Consider the following 25022-nt stretch of genomic DNA (forward strand, 5'->3'; position numbering starts at 1 on the left):
CAGCTCTTCTCCTTGCTCGCTGCTTTGAGCTTTCTTTGGCATTGGACTCCTTCTCCCTCTGGTTACACACAGAGTCTCGCTCATCCTCCTTAGGAAGGCTGGATGAACCTTCCCTAGTGGGTACAGCAGCAGCTACCACAAAACAAGTGGTGGCCTAGGATTTACTGGGACTTGGGAATCACAGAGAAGCTGCCCCAAACTGGCAGGGAATAGCAAACAAACCCCAAGGAAGAGAGCAGCCTCTCCTAAGTCTCCTCTATTTATCTTCTTCCCAACTGCTGCTGGTGAAGGCCCCTCTTCTGCACCTCCTCAGCCTCCCTGTGCCAGGTCCCCATGCCGCTCCGGTACCTGTCCAGGTTGACTTGGCCGATCTGCTCACTTCCCTGGGAGGGGCTGCCACGTTCTGGCCTTTCTCGTTCAGCTTCTGCATCATGACGGTCTCCACCTTCTCCCCGAACACGCTGGACCTGCCAGGGCAGAGCGGTGCTGCCGGGAGCGGTGCCAGGGCTCGGCCCACGGCAGCGCCAAGCCCAGCGCTACCACGGGAGCCCCGGGGCCGCCCAGAATCCCCCTCATCTCCTAAGGCAGGGGGCCGGTGGCGGGATGCTCCATGGGGCGTCCCCTGGGAAGCGGGAAGCCCTTCCCTTCCCCTCCCCGAGCCGGCTGCTCCGCACGGGCTGCCCAGCTGGGAGCTGCCAGCCTGTGTCCCGCAGCGGGGCGGCTCTGGGCACAGTGACAGAGCAGAGGCTCAAATCCCCTCGTCCCTTCTGTCTGCACTGTGAACTCAACCAACACGCTGGTACTTTGACGGCAGCACAAAGGCCCAGGGACCCGTGTTCAGCCAGGGGACACTCCAGGTGGGTCCTGGGGACACAGGGAGCGCTCTCCTGGCTGTCGGGGTGCAGGAATTGGTGCCAGCAGGAACACAGGGCCTGTGTGGCCAGGCTGTCCTGGGCATTTGCAGCGTCAGAGTCCAGCCCAGCTCCCAGCTCTGTGGCACAGCTGGATGGAGGACGAGGAACACGAGCCCCTGCCTCCACCTGCCTTGTTCAGGGGACTCTGCTGCCCGGTACTTACAGGCCCGAGATCAGATCCGTTTCGGCCCTCATGTACGGCCCCATGTCCTGGGGGTGGGAGATGCCGCTAGCTCCATCCGCCAGGATCTGCCGTATGAGATCCTCATCTGGGGAAAGAGGGGAGCACATCAGCGACGGGAGCGCAGCCGCGACACTGCACCCGGCTCTGCCCAACATCAGCTGCTGCCTGTGGAGCTGGGGACAGGAGCAGCCTGGGGGTCACTGCGGGGTCCTTCTCCCTGGGATGAGCCATCCACCCTCCCCGTCTTCTGGCTCCTGTCTGCTCCCACTTGGCAGTCGAGTCTGGCATGAAACTGCTGGCACAGGAGGCCAAGCTGCTCTTCTCCAGCCATTCACACAGGTCCAGAGACACCATGGCCTTGCAGCCAGTGAAGTGCTTGTTGCTTGCAACATTCAGACCCCCTGGGAATACATCTCTCTCTGCTCCTAGCTTGCTGGCAGTGCAGTGACCACTCACTTCAAACTAATCCACATCCATCAGGATTTCTGCTTCCCAAACTGAATTTTCCACTAAGAAAATCTGACTCTCCTCCCCTCAAATAGGAGCCAGAAGCGATGGCAACAGCCTCTGCTCTTCTGCCTTCCTCAGAGCGGAGCCAGGGCTCCCAGGGACCAGGCTGCTCCGGTGCAGCAGGAGCAACGCTGCTCATTGACCCACCTGAGGCCGAGAAGTACCGCGGCTGCCCCTGGTGAACCCCCAGCGACAAGCTGTCCTCCTCCGGCGCCAGCGGGGCCTCGAGTCCCAGGTGGCGGCTGGCCCGGCCTCTCTTCAGCTTCTGGATGGTGTTGCCCATGATGGAGGGGTCGCTGAGGAGGTCTGGCCAGCTGAGCAGGGCCTCGCTGGAGGGCCAGCGCACGAGGCTGCGGGCAGAGAGGCAACGCGTGGGCACGCGCTTCTGCCCCGGAGGGAGCCGCGACGGGGCACAACGTCACTCTGCTGTGACCTGCACAGGGCTCTGGGTCACTGCTGGGACACAGCCTCCGTGGGGAGCAGGCTGGTGCCAGCCAGGCCTCCCCAGCCCCTGCAACGCAGTTATCTGCGATAACAAAACACAGGCAAGCGGCGCTTGCGGGCAACCGGCCTTTGATGGCCCAGTCTCCCACCCAAAACAACAAGCTGGGAAACAGCATTTCACATTTGCTGGACTGCAGCGCTGGAAAAGACAAATTATGTGCGGGAGGCCGAAAGCAGAGAAAACACTGAATTCCTGCTCTGATCTCCAAAGCCTCCTTACCTTTTGGAGTCCTCCAGGAACAGATCTGTTTTGGTTTGCTCAGAGAAGGCCTGTGGAGGAAGTGGGAAATATTTCAGGTCTATGACACTGGCCGATGCCCAGCTAAAGCAGCAGGCGGTTACTGGAAACCCAGAGCCTGGCTCTGTGCTTCCAGGTGCCTCCTGTCCTCCAGGAGATGGTGCCGAGGCACACTGGGAAGATCCATGCTCCCAGGTAGCAGCTTGTGCTCAGAACCTGGGGATGGCCTGGAGGGAGATGTGATGACAGACCAAGGACTGGGGCTCTCCCAGTCACTAGCACTTGTGAGTGTGCATCAGTTCTTACACTGACAGCCTCAGGGGACAGGAGGGCTGCGGGACGCACAGCCCACACAGCCTGTTCAGCTTCCAGGTGTGAAGGGAGTTACCTCTGCCCGGAGCCCTGGGAAGGTGAGGAAGGAGCTCTCCAGGATCGAGGAGTCCAGGTAGTTGTCGATCTCCAAGGACTGCTGGTCTGAGTGAGTCACGGTGTGGTTGATGGACACCTGCAGGAGACAGAAAGGCCTGAGCAAGGAAGGGACAAGCGGAGGTGACGGCGTCGCCGTGCTCGGAGCCTGCTGCTCGGCTCCCTGCTCTCCTGCGGAGCGACACGTTTCTAGACGCAGGGCCAAGGGATGCCAGCCTGCACAGCAGGGCTGAGCCAAGGCACACGCGGCTCCCCACTGCCCCCCACACACCTTGGGCTCTGTCTCGCATTACCACAGCCCAGGATGTTCCAGGCACAAGCTCCCAGGAAGCTGCCTAAGCCCGTAACCTCCTGCAAAGCAGCGAGTACTTAGAGGAACAACCAGTACCGGGCACATTTGTGGCTCAGCAGTGACTGAGCAGCTGGCTGTGGCACTTACTGGGGTTGCCAAGTGTGTCTAACTAGTCATTAAATCCTCAGCGGATCCTTTCACAGTTGCATAACCAGAGCTCTGCTCAGCTGGGTCTGTACCCAGGGCAGATATTTCATTAGAAATGCTCCAAGGAGCATCTCTCGAGCTCCTGCTAACACAGCAGAGGCAACACGTTTAAATGGCATTTGGGTACCTATTGCATACTGAAATCAAGAGGTAATAAGTGGCTAAACGGCTTTTAAAATCTGCCCTTTTGGGTCTGCCTGGGCACTGCCATAATCCAGTACTACACAGCACACGTCCCTCTAAGGTGAGGGGCTGCTCCCAGCAAAACCAGGAGGCCGAGTCTTACTAAGCACAAGGCTCTGACCATGCTGCAAGGCTGTGCAGAGCAGCACTGAGGAAGGGGAAGCCCTGGGGGCTGCAAAAGGGCCAAATTCAACCCTGCATCACCCTGCTTGGGCAGCCTGCAACTACCTCTCCCGATTACCTTGCCACGAGCCATCCGGAAGAGAAATAAAATGACCAGGTAGAGAGGATAGACCACCACGCTGGACACCAAACCAACAGCCACCGTGTCTACATTAACAGGGATCAGGTTGGAAACAGCCCCGTTGCTGGAGAGAATCAAGAGAGAAGAGAGACCAGTGTGAGCAGGAGCACGCCGGGCTGCCGGCCAAGCAGACAAGACACACCAAGCCCAAACCTCAGGACAAATCCGGGTGGGAGGACCTGAAAATACTTTTACCAGGGCGGCCCCTGAGGTGGCTGTCACCACCACACACAGACAAGAGCTAAAATACTCCCCCAGGGCAGGCTAAAAAGCAAGAAGGGGGCATGAGTTGTGCTAACAGATGACACAGAGAAACCAGGCACGGGGGAAGCCCGTCAGGCTGTCCGTGGTCCTCCTTGATCCACATCCTGATCCAAGATTCTTTGGAACAGGGAGGGCAGCCTCAAGGTCCCAGGCAGGGCATCTATTCTAAGCAGGCGTGAAGTCCACCCTGCCCCGTGTCATGAAGCACAGGAGGGCCCCAAGTAGGTTGGGGCTACCAGAGCAGAAGGCCCAGAGCGCACCTGAGGTGGACGTTCCCCACCACGCCGTACCACACGGCGTTGGCGCAGAGGAAGAGGAAGATGAGCAGGGAGCAGCAGGCGGCTCTCTGGACGCGGGTGAAGCGGCTGCGCGGCGGGCGGTCCCACATGGAGAGCCACACGTGCTTCTCAAAGAAACCCCGCTGCAGCTCTGCCACGAAGATCCGCGAGAAGCTCCTCAGCTCCGTCTCACCTGAGCACAGAAAGAGACGCTGAGGGGCAGCGGCACGGGGCAGAGGGCACCTCGCTGGGCCTGGCACGGCCTCTCCTCCCGGGCTGACACCCAAGGGGATGTCCATGAGTGCCTCCTGCCCTCTGGATCTCTGCCCGTATTGCACTCAGGAGACCCAGGAGAGCGTTTGGCTGCACTAGGTGTCAAGGCAGTGTCAGTGCGGAGGGTTCACGGTGTCCCTGCAGGGTCGCACACGGTGCCCACCCTGTTCTGATGAGGGCTGCCATGTTGCACCCCAAACCCACCCCCTGCAGCTGGCACTCACTGGCAGCATAAACCTCCTTCTCCACCAGGCCGTCGTTCTCCTCGCTCTCCACCGAGAGCCAGTCGTTCACCAGGAAGAAGTAGCTCTTGCTGCTCTGCAGGTCCCGCACGATGACGTGTTGCAGGTACCAAGAGGGGCTCAGTCCTGCAAGCCAAGGAACAAGGCAACATGTTTCATCCCAGACATTCCCTCCTCAAGCCCGCAAAGCCAAAGACCAACACAAGGAGAATCCTCAAAGAGGACAACTCTCTGGAAGACTAGTGATGAAAAACCAGCTACCCAAGAGAAGGGCTTGGCACTTGCACTGTACAGACATTTACTGACACTGTCACGGTGCAGAGGACGTTGGACTGCACGTATAAGGGCTTACAGCAGATCTGCTCTTCAGGTTCCCCTGGGATGGAGATTCCCTGTCCCCCCCTGCAATCTTCCACCGAGCCAGCGGCTCACCAAGGTGCCCTGCCAGCTTTAGACCATGGTGTTAAGCAGCATTGCTCCTGGCCCAGGTACCAACTGGAGCAGAGCTGGGTTGCGAGCTGGGACAAGGGACGCCTGCCCCACACCTGCTCGTGCCTCACCTTTATTGTCGTGCCAGATGCGGATGCGCCAGATGCTCCCCAGACTCCGCTCCGTTGCGATCTGAAACACGTCGAGGCTGTTGCGGTGGAAGGCGTTTTCTCCGTCCAGGTGTCTGTGACCGCTCTTACTGTCCACCCCGTACAAGGCAATCCCCACGTGGGCAGTGGTACCTGGCAGGGTCAAGCGGGTTCAGTTAGGGGCATCCATCCAAGGAGAACGTTACCCAGCAGCCCTGCCTTCCCACCCAGGTACCAGACGCAATGGTCCTTTGGAGAGGCCACCTGGGAGGAAGGAATGGATTTACCAGCCAGTCTAGGGATAGCGTCAGACACAGCCTGGAAGGCAGCTGCTCAGGCTGTGCATGCACCTTAGCATAGCCATGGGTTTCCTCTTTGGAGGGGACTGAAGCTAATGCTCCTTGCCTTGCTACACTCTAATGGGAGGAGATGTTTGTTCTGGATGTTCTTTCCATCAAATAGTTGAAAGACTTGTTTTCTTTGACTTCTCTCTGGTACCGGTTGCCAAACGCTCCTCAGTCTACCTGGGCCACCTGGATGGTCCTGGGGATGGTCTCAGGTCAAAGCTGCTCCCAGTACAGACAGTGGTTGCACTGAGATCAGTGGGAGCACGTCCCTGATGGTGGCGGGGCAGCACTTCACCTCCATCCTCGCTCAGAGCTCCCACATCCCAGTTGCTCAGATTTCCAAGCCCAGAAATGTTGTTTTAGCATCTCTGGCTACATTCCTAGCCTCAGATTGGAAAGCCCAGCTTTCGGCTTCCATGGTGCCCAGAAAAGATTCAGATGGAAGTTAAAAGTGGTGGATGCTGGGGGACAGCAAAATGATTCATGCAGAGGGCCCACAAGGCCTGGATGCTTCTGCAAGAGAGGATCAGACCTGGGAACAGCTCCTGTCTCTTGGCTGCTCCTGCAACCACAGGCCCAAGGCAGTTCCTTTCCAGGGCTCTTGGCCTGCCCCATCATCACGAAAGTTACTTTACCACCTCGCAGACTGGTGGTTTGAAAGCTGGAGAAGCCCCAAACTGACTGTCTGGCTCAGGGCTCTTCCAGACACACCAGGCCCTGTGGGGAATGTCTGGTGCATGATGAGCTGTGGGAGGTCTCATGGGGACTCTACTGATGTCATTCTAGGCAATCAAACATGGGAGCAGTCTATGGACTAACCTGATCCTCTGCCCCAGCCAGTTTTCACCAGGATCTCGTATTTGTACAGCCCGTTCTTCCCGCAGAAGGGAATCACCCCCACTCGGTTAATGTCAATCATGTCCAGCTTGTGCACAATCAATGCAGCCACCGAGTAGGTCACGAAGCAGACAGCACACGTCAGCAGAACGATGTAGTTGAGACCTGGGCCTGGAGCCTAAAAGAAAAGAAACACGTCAAGAGGCACCTCCTTCTCCAGGAGGAGCCCTGTCATTGCCCGGGGGCTGTGTCACCCCTTTGCTGGCTGTGCTCAGCACACAGACACATCATCCTCGTGCAGAGGGAGACCTGTCCCCACACAGCCCGCGTGGTCCCTTGCTGTGAGCCGCAGCAGCCAACTCGAGTTTGCAGATGCAGACAGCTCTCTGCTTCTCCACTTACGTCACTGCCAGAGCTAGAAAGAACTTGAACGTCCCTGGGAGCCAGGGAGCAGCTGGCAGGTGCAAACTGCCTGGAATAAAAGAACTCTGGGTGACAGCTGGGAAGGGCGTTTGGCATCTCAGGGAAGAGCCGAGCACTGCAAGGTGTTCAGAGTCCACAACAAAGCTCCTGCAGCGCTTGGGTTTTAGCCCCAGCAGCCAGGCTTCATAATAATCAATCATAATCAAACACAGCCCTTTCGTGAGGGCTGGCTCTTTACTCACAGGGAAGATGAACTGGACGGAGTTCGGGGGGACAAACAGGCTGGCCCCGAAGGCGGTGAGGTGCTGGGTTAGGCACACGGCCTGGTCTGGCCTGGTCTCTTCCAGCGGGATGATGCCTTCTGTCTTCCACCGCTTCTCCTGCTCGCTGAAGTACTGGCACAGGGAGGTGTACAAGCCCAGGGTCACCTCCACTGGCGACCAGCTGAAATGGTTCGTGATGTTGAAGTAATACTTCTGGGTGGTGTCATCCGTGCTACGGGAGGGAGAGGAGGCGAGGGGACGTTATCAGCCTGCCTGCTGAAGGGACACAAACCCCATCCCACCTGAAGCGTGCTCCTGGAAAGTACAGGTCTGTGTGGACAGACACACGGTGGGGAGGAAAAGCCCAGAGAATGGGGTGTCATTTACAGAGCCTTTGGGCTGTGCAGAAATGGTGGCAATCTACAAACCTCTTTAATTATTCTTTAATATTTGCATTATTTCAGCACTCGGAAGGCCCAGGCTGGGAGCAGAGCCCGAGCCCTGCGCCGCGCACCGTCCTCCTCCTCTGCCACCCGCCACCCCGTCCCACGGCCACACGACACTTCCAGAGCAACTCGATGACTTTTGGCCGAGAGGCTTTGCTCATTAAGGCGATTAATCCCTCTCGGAGCATCCTGTTCCCAAAAAGCCATGGAAGCTGTGTCAATTTACACAACAGTGGCTCCAGTCTTGCCCCACCTATTCCCAAGCTGCCTGTCATTCCTCTCAGATAACGCCAAGGAGTTGCTTGGAAATAACACGAGCCACGAACACACACGCTCCCGGGAAAGGCCGGGAAGTTACGGGAATGACGGCTCTGGGGAAAGAGGACAGCTCTGCTCCAAAGCCCAGGAGCGCCGCGGTGCTTCCCAAGCCCCGGCACGCTGCGGCACCGCGTGGGCAGCGGCTGGAAGCCCTTGAGGGCTTCTTTCAGCTTCTCTCCATGCTCCACGCCGGGAAGACGAGCTCTCTGGGAAGGCTGCACTGTGTTTGGGCAATGGGGCTAATGTGTGCAACGCTTCAAGAAATGCCGTCATAGGCTGCGTGAAGCAATCCCTGCATCTATAACAGGCCAGTGGGAGATCCCTGGGACACAGCCCTGTTGAGTATGGGCAACTCTGAGCCTGCAAGGCACTACTGCATGGCCACAGCTACGTCTGGGAAGGAGGGAATGCCAGGAGAGAAACGGTGCCAGTGCTGGGGTGCAGAAACGGCAGCTTGCAGGTGCCTGCACGGGAGATTTGTCTCCTCCAAGGAGACAGGAGCACAGTTGGCAGCTACAACAGCACCTGCTCTGCAGAGCCATTTGCCATAAGCCATGGCAAGGCCCTGAGCATCCTGCACAGATGTCCACGTAGGTGGTAGGGATTACACGAAGGCTTCACTCACAGAGGGGATGTGAAGAAGGTGTAGAGCTTGTGGTCACTTCCAGCCAGGGCCTCCAGGCCGATTTTCTTCGAGGCGCTGCAGTTGTGCTCGTTTGGCGCGGGTTCGTGATGGAGATAGGCCATGATGAAAGGCTCGGGCTCGCTTGCAATGTAGTGCTCTGCATGGGGAGTGGGAGAAAGAACAGAGAGGGCTTTGTAAATGCCAGGGAGAGCTCCATCAAGCTCCTGCTGCCAGCAGAGGATGCTTAGAGAGCAGCATCTGGAACGCAGAAAGCTGGGACACATCCCTGACCAGTTTGTACCCTCTTGGTCTGCTGTTGAGAGCATCCCTGAGCAACAGGCTCTTGGACACCATTCTACCTGACCTAGAGAGGGAGAGGACAAGCTCCCTCCAGTGCTAACGTGGCTCACTGAAGGGCTGCGCAAAGCAAAAGGCTTTGCAGGGCCAGAATTCACAAGCAAAGATCATCCTGGGGACTGAACAAGCCCTGTGACAACCAGAACGTCAGCTGTGCCGTGTGGAGCTCACTGCCTGGGTCTGACATCTGCTTCTGCACATCAGTCACCTCTCAAGGCAGCCCTCCTTTGCTGCAGCACCCTCCCCTCCTCTCCCATGGGAAAAAGGGCATAAGGAGCTGGCGTTGGCTCCGCGCTACCGTTCAAGACTCTGTAAGTGAGCCGGAAGTGCAGCCCTGCCTCTCTGTTGTTGCTCTCCATAGTTACAATGAGGTTCACAGACGTCCTGGCTTCAATGACTGCGGTGCCAGCAGAGAGATCGTCAGCATCCGTGTTGTTCGATACCATCACCGTGATGGCCTTCTCGGAGTCCAGGCTCCCGATGGGGATCTGCACGCCGTTGTGCGTCTGGAACTCCATGGACGCGACCTTTGTGGACACGGTGTAGTTGCTGATGTAACCAAATGGGAAAGGATTGGAGTCCACCTGAAACATGACTTGAATGACATCCGTCAGGTTGGAAAGGGTGGTGTTGAAAGCCTGGGGAATGGAGAACTGGCAGTTGGGTGTGTTCTCATAGCAAAGCAAGTTGAATGGATCAGACCGCTTGCCCGTGGCCTTAATTTCTCCTCCCACCAGCTCAAGTGGCTCTTCATTAAGCACTCGAGACTTCATGAGGATGCGCATCAGGCTGGAAGACAAGTTGTAAGCTTTGGGAGCTAGCAGAAAATTGTGGGGATCACTAAGCAGTTCCTGGGGCTTCGATTCTTGTGAGACTGTGTTGACAAGGTGAATGAGGTCACCTGTCAGAAGAGAAGAGCAAACAGGGAAACGGGTGAACTGGACAGTCTAGATAACATTTGACACCTTCCCAAGCAACCACACCAGTCCCTCTTCACTGCTCTCTCTGTAACTCACTGTGCACATGACTTCCCACACTGGAAGTGTTCAGTAGCCCTCAGCTAAAAGTAAAGCTGTCAACTCTTCTGCAGCCCCCTGACCAATCTATGAAGTTTGGTAGTGAGGATACAATCGCAACAGGCTTTGTTTTCCTCCTGCGAGGTAACTAGGACAGCAGATTGGGAAACAGGGAGGGAATGGGTAACTCCAACACATTGCTAAGTTATTGCACTACAAAGTGCAGAACATTCAGAAACACATGAAAGCAGCAAAGAAACACATGAAAGCGGTGGCCTTCTCTTCCTTTGAGAGTGACTAGTTTGCCATGTTCACATGGTGTTCTTGGGTGCCCCCGTGAAGTCTGGTACCCTCCTCAGATTGCGACCAGGAGGGGAAACATCTGCAAGCCAGATCTGTTATTCCTTGTTTACTAAAACAGCAATTCTCTGAAATACTGGTGAGGTTATTAACAACTGTTAGATTTGACTGTCCACAGAGAGAGCTGCCAAAGCCAGGGCAACCCTGGGAAAACTGAGGTTGGATGAAGTATGAGGGTGCCGTGCTCCAAATTTTGAGTGAAATTTCCCCAACAGCTTGAAGAGGCCTGAGCCAAACCTCTAATGGGACAGGCAACAATGTACAAAAACATCCTCAGCTTCTGCAGCCTGTTCTCTTTGCAGCACACAGGCATGTGTGACCCATTACTGCGTGCACAGAACCCACCTGTGATGTTGAGGATGTTGTCAGCAATGCCCGTCGGTGTCACCGTGCCCTGCGTGGTCTCCCCTTGCAGGATGGTCATCATGGTCTCCAGCTTGTTCAGGGTCCTCGTCAGGCATGACCTGCAAAGCAGCTCCTTGCTCACCACCTGCAGAGGGAACCACAATGTGATTCAGCAGGAACGCTCTGTGGGAAAAGGGAGCTGTCGGCAAGGCAGCCTGGCTCAGTGCTGCAGGGATCTGACCACATCAGATCACACACTAATTACACTCTGAAAGTTAACCCTGCTCTTTGCAGCCCCAGCAGGACACTGGGGAGACCAGGGCTTCCCTGTTCATACTGGGAGACTGAAGAATTGGATGGTGTCTCCAGGATTCCCACCCACTTCCTCAGCACCCAGGCAGGAAGGGCAGGAGTCTGACGGAGGATGCCCTGAGGGTGGAAGGGGCAATAGAGCAGCACGTCCACACTCACTGCAGTTCACATGTCGGGACCAAGCACATCTCCTGCGCTTGCATCTTACAAGTTCCCTGTTGGGGCCACACACGGCTCCTACTGAAATCAACCAGGAGGAGGTTGCAGGGTTCCTCCATATGCGCACAGTTACTTCAGCTGAAGCAGGATTTGGCCCTAACTGAATCCATTCCAGTGTCCAAATACTCCCCAAAGTGGTGGGAGGGCCCCTGCCACTCCAGCGTGATGGATATCCTTCCCTCGGCTCCCAGATGTGTCCAAGAAACAGAATGTTCCAGCCACGGCCTGGAGCTCCCAGCACACTCGAGGGCTGGACGGGAGAGACCAAGGCAACACATGGAAGCTGTTACCACAGTCCAGCTCCTAGCTCTTATTCATCTTTTTCTTTTAATCATCCTAAGATTCAGACGTGATTCACCATATGTTTTGGTGCAGAATCAAAACAGCGTCTGCAGGTCTAGAATTCCTCCTTTTTTGCTTAAATGTATAAGCTGGGAGAAGTGAGGACATACCATATAAATGCAAGTTAGCAAGGCCCGGTGAGATAACAAGGAGATGGGGAAGATAAAGGCTTGTGGGGAGGAACCCCACAAGGAGGGCTATTCCTTGGGAAGCAGAACCTACTAAGAAGTTTGAGATTTATTTTTTTCCTGCCAGGAGGAGTTTGTTCTGATTTTTTCCTCTCTCTCATAGGTAAAATCAAAAAAAATAATATCAGTACTGATTGACACTTCTAAAGGAAAGGATATCCATGAGTTCTTTGCTCCTCTCAAACATTTAGGAAATTCTATGTTACCATTTTTATAAGATTTCATTCCAATTCAGAGCACAAACTAATCCTGAACCATCAGCTTTTCTCATGTGACAAAACTCCATTTCTAGACCTGAACCTCCACGATGATATCAGGCTGCAGGGCAAGAGCCTGTGTGAATGAGAGAAGCAAATGGAATTAGCGCAAAAATGAGATGTGTGAAATGCAAAACCCCAAATTCCTGAGCAAAGGTGGACAGAAAGAAGTGATTTCTGAGGTTCAGGTTGAAGCAGATGAGAGAAGAGCAGAACAAGGGCTCTGTGGGTGGGACACAGTATTTTGTCCATCATTTGACTGGCAGCCTCTTCCCAAAGTTGCTGGCCTGGCTACAGAGCCAAGAACCAAGGCCAGGGTACCTGACGCCAGCCCCACGAAGCGAAGGCTTGGGCGGCGGGGAAGGGAGAGCCAGAGCACGCTGGCTGCCCACCAAAACCCAAGCACGTTATATAACTGGGCTCTCTTCCCTTTGCCCATCTGACAAAACACATAAAGCTGCTCCTAAATCCAGCAGACAGCAGCACCAGCACTGCAGGCTCAAAGCACGGCTGGCGGGGAACACGGCACTTCCAATCGCTTCCAACGGAGCAGCGATTCCAACCCTGGATTGCAGGAACAGGGCTGGAAGGAACGTCAGTCCTTGGCTTTGCCCCGTGCTCCAGGCAGGCCCAGCTCTACCTGTGTTACTCCTGATGGAGTCCATGCTGTCCCGGGGGATTCTGCAATTCTCCCGGTAATTTATCCCGGTGCTTCTCTAATTGCCAAAGCCCTTCTTACAGTCTCCACCTGCAAGTTAAGGAAGCTGCTTGCTAGCAAGCTACCATGCCAGACCCGGTACGAGAGAAGCAGCAGAGTGCTCGGGTGGTGTCCTGCAGCACGTGAAGGCCTCACCTTATCCACGCAGCCTGCCAGGCTGGGGGCACGTCAAGGGGCACAACTGATGACACTGGCACTTGGGAAACCAACAGAGAAACCCTAACAATGTCAATAAATGACACGTGTGCTCCCCATGAGTTTGTGCGTGCGTGCGAGAGGGAGACAGGGAAGCAGAACAAGAAGTGAAGAGACTTCCCCTGTGCTTATTGGCATCAAAGTTGCACGTGGAGGAGCTGCAGGGTGGAGGTGTTGATGGGGAACGTACCGTGCACTGAGCCAAGGCAGCCGAGATCTGCTGGATATCATCAACCGTGTTCACATTCAGCGAGTTCAGGGTTTCTGTGATATTGTTCCGAGTCCAGGTCCGCAGTTCAAATTCATTCCCAGCCTCAGGTTCCAAAAGCATCGACCGCTCGTACTGAAGGGGATCAAAGCAGGCACAGTGAGGAAGAGGGCCAGGTCGTTTCAAAGGAAGGTGCTGTGCTGAAGTCGCCTCTTTCCTGCAGGCTACGTCTTCTCCCTGCCCTGCTTTTCCCCACAGGCTGGTCTAACGAGCTGGGTTTTCAGTAGAACTGCCTCAATTTCCCTCCTGTGCTCCAAGCAGTTATCTCAACAGCCCTGCACTTGTCAGCTCGGTAGTGCAGCAATGTGCAATTCTTACCGTGTGCCTGTGCTCAGCGGGGATAACCCTGCCTGCCTTCCAGACTCGCAGCGGCAGGAAAACGGGAGCACGGATCCAAACTCTTGCCCTGTCTACAGCAAAGCCCGTGGAGGGTGGCCAGGGCCCTACCTCAGGAAGGAGCGAGAGGGACCTCGTCAGCCAGGAGGATGGGGCTCCTCTCTCGTGTGCAGTGAGAGGAAGGTCCTACCTTCTCCCAGGAGGTCTCAGCACCCAAAACAGCACCCAAGCAGCTATAGGGAGCTGCCAGTCCTGCTAAGATGGAGCAGGGAAGTTCTGCTTGGGGCAGGTGAGGGAATTTGGGCCACAATTTCTATTTCTAAAGGCAGCATTTAGGCTTGTGGTGGGCACTAATGAGGAAAAGCTGGCTGAATATGAGGGCAAAAACGCAGGTTGCATGGGGGGCTGCATGGCAGGGCTGCACTGCCTTCTCCTACTGCCTTTTACAACCCTTCTGTCTCCCCTGGCCATCATGGGTTTGCAGCTTGCCCTCTTTTTTAATGCATAAAAATAGCTCCAGCCCAACTCCCAGCTTGTACGTACACTGATATACACTAGAAACGGGAGCATTAGTCACTTCCTCACATCGCTGGACAAACCCTAGCCAAGGAACAGTGCTGGCAAATGCAAGGGTTTCTGGAGGCCTCTCTGGGGCTGAGACTGGTGCTTTACCTCATTTAAGATGGTGATGAGAGCCAGAGAGTACTCAATGACCTGCTGAGGGTCCCCCTGTTTCACTAGACCCTGGAGCACGGTGTCAGTTTGATTGTAGAGCCAGTGGGACAGGCTGGGGAACCCTTCGGGTAAGCTGATCTCCATGGAGCTGCCAAGGGAAAGAGGCATTTGGCTTAAACACAAACTCACAAAAGGGGCTGAGAGAAAAGGCAGAATCAGCCTTGTAGCTGGGGAGGAAGAAGGGAGGAACGGGTACTTGAACAGAAACGCCATCGCTGATGCTTGCCCTGCTACCCAACTTGCACCAGCTGCGCATTCCTATGGGAAGAGGCCCGATTCCCTGCAGGGCCAATCGGTGAAGTGGGATCTGGAGAGCACACATGGGCGCCTTGAGCGTAGAGGAGAAGTTGGGTTTAGCCTGCTGGGGCATCAGGAGCAGTTTAACCTCGCGGCCAGCGTGCCGGGAGCAGCCGGGAGCGCTTGGCCGGCTCCTCGGGGTGCAGGGAGCAGCAGGGACCCGACGCTCCGCAGCGCCGTGGGGCCACACGCTCCCCCGAGCGGGCGGCACAGGACAGAGCGCGTCCTTGACACGGGACGGAGCCCTCCAGGACCCAGGGCCAGCTGCCCCGCGCTTGGCTCTCACCATTGATCAAAACGCAACCGTTTGTTGCTGGCTGGACACAACAGAAATGACAGACATTTATATTTCTGTTTCACCTGTGAGCTGAGAAAACATGGAGATTTCCTGAGAAAATGACACCCTGCTGTAAAAGGGGCTGGTCAGGGAAGCAGTAACTATGGGGAAAAAAGTCTCCCCTTGAGAGATCCCGTGCCAAGACTGGAGTTCTCTGCAGTGCCCACGTCCTGGGCTGAGCCTCTGTCCCCTCTTGCCTTTCCAAGAGGCAAACGCTTCACCCCGGATCCGCAGAGCCCCTCAGGAAAGCGGCCCCATGGCTGAGCCAAAAGGGGATAACCCGGGAGAAGCATAACCCGGGAGAAGCGCCCCGGCCAGCGGCAGCCTTACCGGTTCACGGCCACCACGGTGGCTCCCAGCTGGTCCTGCACGAGCACGGCCACGGCCACCAGGAAGCCGCTCTCGTGGAAGCCGGGCGGCAGGAAGGCGCTGTGCTCGGCGCGGCTGCCCTTGTACACGCAGAAGTCGTCGTGGTGGCCGGCGCGCAGGCGGGACGCCACGAGGATGAACACGAGCGGGGCCCCCGCGTCCTCCGTGTCCCGCCAGCCTGCAAAGCAAACGCGCACACGGGGTCCGCCGGGGCACGCGGCTGCACCCAGCACCCGCAACGTAAAGCCCTGGCCCTGCTGCCAATTTTGGGGACATTCAGGGTTCGAGGGGATTTGGGAGAGTTCAGGAGCAAAATAAGAACCAGAATGATTTTGCTGGGGCTCCAAGGAGCACTGACCCGAGGATGCAGCCGCTGCAAAGCCCTGCACAACCTCACGTTAGACTGGCACACAGCTCAGGAGCGCCCAGGTATCAGATACGACCTGCCCGAGGCCACGGGGCTCCCGGGAAATGTGGAGAGCTGGGAAACGCGGAGCGCTCGGTGGGAGCGAGGACGCGGCTGGAAACTCCCTGCGCAGCTGCCAGCGAGCCAGGGCTCGCTGCGGGATCCAGCCCAGGGCGCCCGTTCTGAGAATTCTGCTTCAGCTTAAAAATAATAATTGTTAGCAGCTAAAATTCCCATCACCCCAGAGACGGGCAGATTTCATAATTATTCCCGGTAGCTCTAAACATACCAAATGCTACAATAGTATCATGCCAAACACGCGTCTGCTTTGCCCCGGGTTAAGCTGCACTTTGGTGACCACTCGCCCAAGCAGCACCGGAATTTGTTGTTTCCTCGTGCCAGGATTTTGTGCCCCAGAAAGCATTAATCTGCAACACTAATCATTTGAAGAAATAAGGTTTTCAGAGGGACTTACTCCCTGGCCCAAGGCTCTAGGATGTCAGCCAACCCATTTTTCTAATACTAGACTGGCTGTTGCTATCTCTGCAGCTGGGTGGAAAGGTGGATGGAAACAGCCAGCCTATATGGCAGAGAAGTCCCCTGTGCTTTATCTTTTTATTCTTTCCATGTTTAAGTAATTCAGCTTTGGGCATCTATTTTCTTTTTCCTGCACTCAAAACAGCCCTTTCCTTCCACATCTACAGCCCTGGAATGGATACCACCATTCAGCTGCATGGATTGGGCTTTAAAAAAGTGCTCGTTGCCATGAGTTTTAGACTGCTGCCTAACCTGGGCACACAAAGATGCCCACAGGCCCAAGCTTTGGGGACTGGAAATTGAAAGATCCATTTCTGACCTCAGCCCTGGGCAGCAGGATTCTGGGGTGGGAGTTCAGAGCAAAGGAAAAGAGCATGGGGACAAGAACAGGGGTCACTCCCTTGGCACGAGAGAGGGATCTGCTGGTGAAGAAGTGCCCAGCGGTGCCACCCGCGTGCTCTCACCTGTGCACTCGAAGTGCACCTTGGCCATGAGCGCCCTGAGCGGTTCCTCGGGAGACAGGCGGCAGGATCCTCCCACGGGGGGCTGGTTTGGGAGCAGGTCGATGGAGGCGAAGCCCTCCTCGCCCGTCGTGAGGTCTGTGATGTGCAGGGTAAAGGTGTATCCCTCCCCGTCCTTCAGCGCCCCTTGCCTCAACACCAGGTTCATTCCCGTGTCGCCAGTGGAGGTAGTTGTTTTGTCCAGGATGAGAGACTTGTTTTTAAAGCTGTGTGCTGCCCATCTCTGCAGACATAAAGAGGGGAGACAGGAAAGGTTTTGTGTTAATCTGAAGTTACGTCCCTGAAATGTCTTCAGATCGAGTCTCTTATGAGAAGTAACAGATTTCTGGTGGGAGTGTCTGCCAAATTTGCAGTTGATAATTCTGCTTTAGTCTCGTGTGCTACGGCAACAAGAACTGGAAAGTTTCCAAAATGTCTGGTGGGAATATTTCCACCGTGAGATCTAGTTTAGTCTTCGGGATTACATCACCCACTGACAGAATATTTCTTAATACAGAACACAAAATACAGGAAATAAATTAAATACTGGTGGGGTCTCCATGGGATACGATGTTTTATATGCTGCGAGTTGAACGCGTCCTGGATGGTTACTGCTAATAGCATGAACGAACAACTGCGATAGCAGAGGAAGAGCTAGAGAGCCAGGCACAAAATGCCATGCAGGTCCCCGCCGGCTGGCTGGGGCCGTCCAGCTGAGCTCTCACAAGGACACTTGCACTTAGAAAACCAGTTGCATTCTGCAGATGTGATCAGCAGGGATCAGAACGGAGCGAGCAGTCTCTACTTGACCCACTCTACTTTGCACCCACTGTGCAAAATGCCACCCCGCAGAGAAGACACTTTACCGATGTCAAAGGAAGGAGTGGCCGTTGTGTGGGAATTGCTAGCCACACACAGGCTTGGTCTGAAAATGACCCAGGAAAGACCTGGTACGTCGACACATGGACAGAGGAGTGATAAGCCACGTGTCCCCCAGCTTGCAGGCCTGCACGGACACAGACCTCTCCCTCAACCCAAACACACAGGGCAGGGAAGGCCCCGCTGGGCTCGTGCAGAACACGGGGACCTCTTCCACGGGCACCCTCAGCATCCTCCACGCTGCCACGATGTGACACGGCAGCACGAGGGAGCCCCAAGTCCCCAGGCAGGCCAGGCCAGGGCTCGTCTGAAGCTCCTGCCTCTGGCAGGCAGCACCGCAGCCAATTCCATGAGGCTGTGATGAAGAGAAGGGCACGGGCCAGCCTTCCTCCCCTCCCAGGCAGACCCACTGGCAACTCTCTCTAAGGGAACCCAGGTCCAGGACTTTACTTTCCACCTAGCTCTTTCCACCCCGTCCTCTCGAAGTCCCCCTTCTCCCTGCAGTCTGGCCAAGGTGAAGTAAAGCTGCTCAGATTTGTATTCATGACGTTACCCCCAGTTTGGAGTCATTGTGGCAGTTCTGGCAGGTCCCCTCCAGATAGACGTAGGAGCTCTTGCTGACTTCGTAGACGGACTGAGCCTTGCAGGAAACACACTCCAGGGACACGATGGGGACCCCTCCCCTCTTGATGAACACCTGGGAAGGAAAGGGATCCGGGATCAGAGGCGGACATGGAGCAAAGCAAGCAGACACCCCAGGACCTGCCTCTCCAGATCCACCCTGCCCAGCCCGCGCTGAGGATACGGCAGAAGGGACTTGTTGAGGGATTTCAGCCCAGACTTGGGCCACGTTGCTCTGCTCACACTGGCCATGGTAAAGCATCCTCCACCAACGCGCTACGCTTGCTGCCCCCTCGCTTTTGAGATCTACCCAGCGCCAAGCGGGGCCGATCTGGGTAATTCGTTTACATTTTTTAATGACTTAAGCCACTTTGAAAATGTCCCCTGGGTACCCTGCTGGAGCCTGTGCACCTCAAGACGTGCCTCCCCGCTCCCCACCCTGCGAGAGCCGCTCCAGGAGACACCACGGCCCTTGTGCTGCGACTCCTGCGTTTGGTCTAAATTCCTTGGATCCCCCAGGAAACGAGGCTGTCCAGCGTTTGACAGAGCCCTCTGCCCTGGCATAATGAATATTCTGAATCCAGAGAAAGGCAGTACTGAAGAGATTGTTTAATATGGCAGGCTTTTAAAAGGGGTGAAATATTCCACAGCATTAAGCTGGAGAGCAGTGAAGCTTCATTCATTCCTACAGTATTTGCAAATTTCCTATGACACTGGAATCATTGTTTTGCGCTCATGCATGGAAACCAGATAGTACGGAATGTCCTTGAAAGACTATCAATTTAATTTTTTTCTTTCTTTTTATCCTCCAGCTTTGGTTTAAAACCCAGGCTGTAAGAGTTTCCACTTTCAGACTAACTATATATCTAATTGCCAAATGCACCACGATGAATGTTTCTGACATAAACCATAAGTGCTGTCGGATTGCAGATGCATCTAGCATTAGGTTTGACATAAACAACATGCGCTTAAAAAGATCTTCTCTTAAAAAAAACAGAACTGTTGACAGTGAAATCTAGTATAAAGTCACAGAAAGCTCTCTATGGGCAAAAATGAGGGAAGATCCCACTGTTGTGAAGCGTGGAGAGCCTGGGACTGCGCGGAGCGGTGGGATGAGCACTGCCCATGGGCTCCTCTGCTCCACGGACCCTGCAGACGGCTGCAGAGGGTCTCTGCATTCAGAGCAGCAGACCCAGTGTCTGTGGCCAGCACAGTTCAGGGCCGGGGCATCCAGAGTGAGATTAATGCAGATCTAAAGGAAGGAAGAAACTAAAAGGACTTGGCAAGACAAGCAAGAAATGCTGCCCAAGACAACCCAAGATGAACAGACCACTGAAATACCCGTGTCTATTCCTGCGAAGGAGCTGGACAGCATCAGCTCTGGAGCCCAAAATACCCCTAGGTCCCTCTCTTCCCCTGCTTTCTCTTGCTCACTGGGGTAGCTCTCCCCAGGCAAATCAGCACCTGGGACCAGGCTGGGGAAGCAGCTGGTGGGAGTCACCTCTGCTGGGGACATCCTAAAGGCAGCAGAGCCCTCCTTAGGAAAAGGGCCATAGGCTCCAAGCTGGCTGTGCCCAGGGCAGGCGCGTGGACGCAGAGCGACGGTTTGCTGCGGTACGTACGGTTTGATTTGTGGCCTCGCGACTCATACCCGCCTTCCAGACAGCAAGCTCGAACGTATACTCCACATCTGCTTCTAATACAGCTTTGGGAATGGTGACAATTCCTCCCATGGCACTGAAATTCAGAGAGCACCCTGCAGCCGAGCTCTGCTTGCAAGGAGAAAAGAACTTTCAAACTCTCCTTGGTAGGGGTGCACATCGGGTTAGTCCACAGCCCCAACATTCAGGTCCACCCAAAGTCAAGTTACTGGTACAGATCTTATTCTGCAAAGCCACTGCCAGCGGCAGGAAAAATGGGGAGGTTTCTGGGCAGCAAAGCACATTATCCCAGTTAGTAAATAGCTCTGGCAACACGTCTGTGTCTCAGCTGAGTTTCAAGTTCTTTCTGTACACCAAATAATGCTTCACCCAGTAGTTTATACGTATTATAAAAATAATTTAAACACCACAAAAAGATGATGTGAAACTAAAAGTCTAAACCACACACTCCACATCATTCTACTTTGTAGAGTTAAGATGGAAAGCAGGGACCGTTTATAAGCAAAACAACCCTGTGTTCAACCCTCAATATTCCTGAAGAGGATCTCCCATAGGAAAGTGCAGGAAAGGGCCCTTTCCCGTTTATTCCTGCAAGGCAGGGCCACCTCCGTCTGTGGAGAGGGGAGGAACAGCCACCTGCTGTGACCACAACAGCCACTGTCTGTGGCTGCCCCTCCAAAGCCTGACATTGGCCTCTGCTGAAATCAGACGCATTTTTAAGTATTGAAGGGAGAGGAATGGAGCCGTCAGCTGCCTGGACTGTGGTTGGCACCTCTGGCTCCTTCAGGTTGTAGAAGCAGTTGCACTAAAGCTGTGCGCCAAAAGCCAGGTCCAGGGAAGAGCAATGTGAACGCCACAGCACCCAGCGCAAGCACTTCCAGCACGCACAGAACACAGCGCTGGGCTGCCAGAGACTGCATCCCCAAACCCCAAACACAGCGATTCTTGTGCCATTCTCCTCAGCTGGGAATTGGGTGGCCTCTGCAACCCTTCTTGCAAACAGCTTTGTTAGAGGTGCTCACAAAAGATGCCCTCAGCACCATTTGGACCCAGACACAAACGCGTCCGTCAAAGCTGACATGCAGTTTGCGCTCCCAAAGGATCATGCTCCGTGGCTGTGCACAAACGCTCTTACCTTGGAGGAGGATGTACAAGACCACTGGTAAAACAAGGGAGTCTGTTCACCATCATCCAAGTTGGGATCATAGGATTTCTTCCCATCCAACACTAAGTCCTGAGTTTTGGACCATACACGGTAGGAACCCCCGTCAATGATCGGGACCAGTTTACTCGGTATCACGGTCACATTGGCAAAGATGCTTTTGGACAGCGGGGTATCTCCAAAGGAGACAATGAAGATGAAGCAGTAGCTGCCGACTTCCAGCGCAAGCCTGGGTATAACCAGCTGGGGCCTGTTCACATCGACACTCGGCAGCCGGATCCTGCCGGAGTCGTCCAGGCGCAGGCAGCTGGGGGCTCGGTAGATCTCCCACAGATGCTCCGTCTGGTACTTGATGCAGCCTCGCAGGTCGATCTGGGCCTCTAGGTAGTTCCTCTGGGACCGCTTCATGACGACTTGAGGGGGCAAGGCCAGCTCCACCTCCGGCTCCTCGCACTCCAGCACTCTGACCGTGATGGTAAGATGGGCTATGAAGAAGCTGATGAGATTGGTGGCGTTCACCTCCACCAGGTAGTCCCCAGGGCTCAGGTAAGAATAGTTGGCCACTGCCACCCTAGTGATCTGAGTGGAAGAGCCATCCCCAAAGGTCCACAGGAACTCAACGCCCCTGCCACTCGGCACCACTGTTGCTTCAAACAGCGCCGTCCTGTTGACAAAGGCATTGGAGGCAGCGAGGGAGACTTGGACTATTGGATCTTGGACCTGGATGGTTCTGGTGACGTTGACACCCCCCAAATCGTTGAAGGCAAAGAGACGAATCTCGAGCAGCCCTGCAGCTTCTGGAGTGTAAGAAACGCTCTCTCCTGCCATGGTGACAACAGAGCAGCCCTGCTCTTCCCACAGGGAAAACTGCCAAGAGAACGACACGCGAGAGCCGCTGCCCACGCGGGCGCCGAACACCTTCTCCGTGCCCGTCGGGATGCCCTGCTCGCAGCAGTTCAGCAGCCGCACGTCCCGGACGGCCTCCAAGACCGCGATGAGCACCTGGGCATGGGCAATGCTGATTTGGTTCTGCACTGTCACAGTCACCAAGTAGTCGCCGCTCTTGGTGAACTCATGCGTGTACCTGGACCCGTTGAGCACCACGGAGTAGTCCCCGCTGATGCTCACCAAGTAACTCACAGAGGTCCCCGACAACATCTTGATCACAAAGGTGACCTGCTCCCCTGGCTCCACCACCTTCTTGCTGGCAAAAACCTCCAGCCCTTGAATTCTGTCCAGCACAGAGATATTCCTGCTGGCCAGGGCCCAGCTGATGTCATTCGATGCGTTTAGATAAACTGTATAGAACCCAGCTGTAGGAAACGTGACTGCCACAGACTGGCCAGCCAGTGTGCCGTTCGGCATGTCCCAAAGCCAGGTCACCTCAGTCCCCTTCTGCAGCTCCCCCTCAAAGACCACCGTGGAGCCTGACGAGACGTACCTACAGTCCGGTTCTGCAGTCCCTATGCTCAGCCCCTCTATGGGCTCCTCCACATGGACATAAATTGTTGCATTGGTGGAATCCAGCTTGTTTTCTGCTCCAATGATGACCTCCATATCTCCAGGGCTTTGGAAGGAGTGTACAATAAAGGGTTCAGAGGTAACAAGAGAGAAGCCATCCTCCAGGAACCAAGAATATACAACGCCAGTGCCACTGCTTATGGTGGCACTTATGTTAACAGAGGCATTAACAGCAGCTGGGTTGGGGAAGGCAGAAGGTTTCAGAAGGCCAATGCTTTCCATGAACTCCAACGTCCTGTTCGCAGTTGCGCACCCCAGCATGTTAGTGGCTTTCAGGTATACAGTGTAATTTCCAGCTTCTGCGACGTTCAAGGAGAAGGCTTTCCCAGTGAAGGTCTGCAGAGCGTTACCCTCCTTTTGGGCTACCCAGCTGTAGGAGATGTTGGTCCCCTCCCTCACCACTGCCTGCAAATAGAGAGTTTTGTTAGTTGGGAAATAAACATCCTCCACCAGGTCACTGCTGGCCACCTGCAGGCCTTCAATCTGCTCCAGGACATAGACGTAGATGCTGTCCTGCAAAGAGCTGATCTCGTTCTCTGCTGTCACAATGACATTGAATGTGCCCACGGACCGGAAAGTGTACGAAATTGTGGAGGAGCCTTGGATGGGAGTGCAGCGGTCACACAGGATCCAGGAGTAGCGGATGGCACTGCCAGCCACGAGAGTGGCTACGAAACTCACGGAGCCATTTAAGGGCACCACGGTCCTGCTGGCGTTGATGGTGAGCCCCTGGAGCCGATGCTTCACTGTGACATCCATCCTGGTCCCGTTGAGGCTCACGTCGTTCTCGCCTGTCACACTAATAGTGTAACAGCCCGTGTTGTTGTAGGAGTGGGCAGTGACTTGGCCAGGCTGGGTAGTGCCATCTCCAAAGTCCCAGCGGTAACTCACTTTGGTTCCATTCATGCTAGCAGAGAACAGGTAGATCTGGTTCAGCTCCAAAACCCTGGTTCCATTATGTTCAATCTTTGCCACCCCAACAGGCTCCTGGACCTCCACAAATGCTGTGTCGTTGTTGAATGAGACATTGTTGGAGACGGTCACCGTGACCAGGAAGATCCCTGTGTTCTTGTAGGTGTAGGTGACTTCGGTCCCGCTTGATCTAGTGGACTCGTTGTTCCCAAAATCCCAACGGTAGCGGTACTGGTAGAGCGGCACGGCACTGACCTGGAAACCGACCTCCTCGCCAAGCCTCACAAAGTGCTTGGAAGGAAGGAGCGTGACGTTGACTATCTCCGGCTCCACGCACACGCTGGTGAAATAGTGAGCCTTGTTGAAGCTGCTCGAGAGAGTCAGCGAGAGCGGGAACGTCCCGCTGCGGGTGAAGTTGTGCATCACAACAGGGTCCCCACTGACGGTGACGTTGGATGAACCATCCCCAAAGGTCCAATCAAAGATATATTCCTCAGGATTCCCTGTCACATACGCGGTGAGCTGCACATCCGGATGCTCAAGGATGCAAGAGGTGGGCTCTATTTTGAGCACTTCCAGGACAAATATCCGAATAGGCACAATCTGGGAGACGGAGTTCACGGGATTCACAGCTGTCACATTCACAGTGCAGTTGATGTCCTTTATGTACATGTGTTCCACCACCGGCACGTAGCTCCTCAGCACGGTCCCATCTCCCATATCGAACACCCAGGTGATGCTGTCCCCGCTCTGCACGGAAGCATTGACGGTTACAGCTGCACCCAGCTCTGCTGCCTCCTGTGCGGAAACCCGGAGCCCGGTGATCTCCTCAAACACCTGGTAACACTCAACTGTCTCCACGCTGCTTATGGTGTTGTTCACTGTCAAGGTGATGTTGTACACCCCTCTCTTGGGGTAGCTGTAGGTCGCGGTAGGCTGGTCCTCCGTAAACATTGAGGACCCGTCCCCAAAGTCCCAAGCGTAGACGACGCCATAGGAGGACGGCAGGGGATTGGCTCTGAAGGTGACGGGACGGTTCACAACCAGAACATCCTCGTCTGCTTCCATCTTCACTTCAGTCAGATAACTGTGGATGTAGACTGGGGCCACATGGGTGAGGTTCTCAAACTGGTTTGACACTAGAACCATCAGAGCATATTCACCTGCATAGGAAGAGAGCAGAAGAAGAAGAGTCATGTGAGAAGTGTTCATGCTTTCTCCATAGCAATTTTTGGGAGAGTGACAGGGGATTCAGGTGAGAAACTCTGTGCATTGTGTTTCTCTCTTCCATTCCAGGAAGAGCAGGAATTGCAGCCAGGCTGTGCACGTGAGGGCCAAATACCCAGAGAGATGCAGAAAATGGATTTTCCTTCTGCTTGCTCACACGGCAGGACCTGCTCTCGCTCTCCCCAGACCATCTCCCATCAGTGCAGAAGCTAAGAGCTCACCAGACACAGGTCTATCTGCTGAGACTGGCCAGAAAGGGGCTGTGTGCGGTGGACCTTTTCCTTACAGG

The 25022-nt window shown here is 55.0% G+C and overlaps 1 protein-coding gene across 1 annotated transcript in view; it reads right to left on the minus strand.

Moving 5' to 3' along the window:
* The window catches only part of PKD1 (polycystin 1, transient receptor potential channel interacting), an 83246-nt gene that overhangs the window by 8402 nt on the left and 49822 nt on the right, over positions 1-25022 (minus strand). The window contains 21 exon segments of the mRNA XM_088537735.1: positions 349-467; positions 1078-1183; positions 1756-1958; positions 2333-2382; positions 2739-2855; positions 3700-3826; positions 4287-4497; positions 4802-4945; positions 5380-5550; positions 6564-6759; positions 7247-7499; positions 8657-8813; positions 9312-9914; positions 10735-10879; positions 13156-13308; positions 14242-14392; positions 15269-15485; positions 16715-16994; positions 18183-18326; positions 19873-20019; positions 21047-24669. Coding sequence (XP_088393861.1) covers positions 349-467; positions 1078-1183; positions 1756-1958; positions 2333-2382; positions 2739-2855; positions 3700-3826; positions 4287-4497; positions 4802-4945; positions 5380-5550; positions 6564-6759; positions 7247-7499; positions 8657-8813; positions 9312-9914; positions 10735-10879; positions 13156-13308; positions 14242-14392; positions 15269-15485; positions 16715-16994; positions 18183-18326; positions 19873-20019; positions 21047-24669 — 7317 coding nt within the window.

This window comes from Tinamus guttatus, unplaced genomic scaffold (assembly GCF_059628265.1).
Source record: "Tinamus guttatus ecotype Peru unplaced genomic scaffold, ASM5962826v1 Tinamus_guttatus_pri_ptg000861l, whole genome shotgun sequence".
In the NCBI taxonomy this organism is placed as follows: Eukaryota; Metazoa; Chordata; class Aves; order Tinamiformes; family Tinamidae; genus Tinamus; species Tinamus guttatus.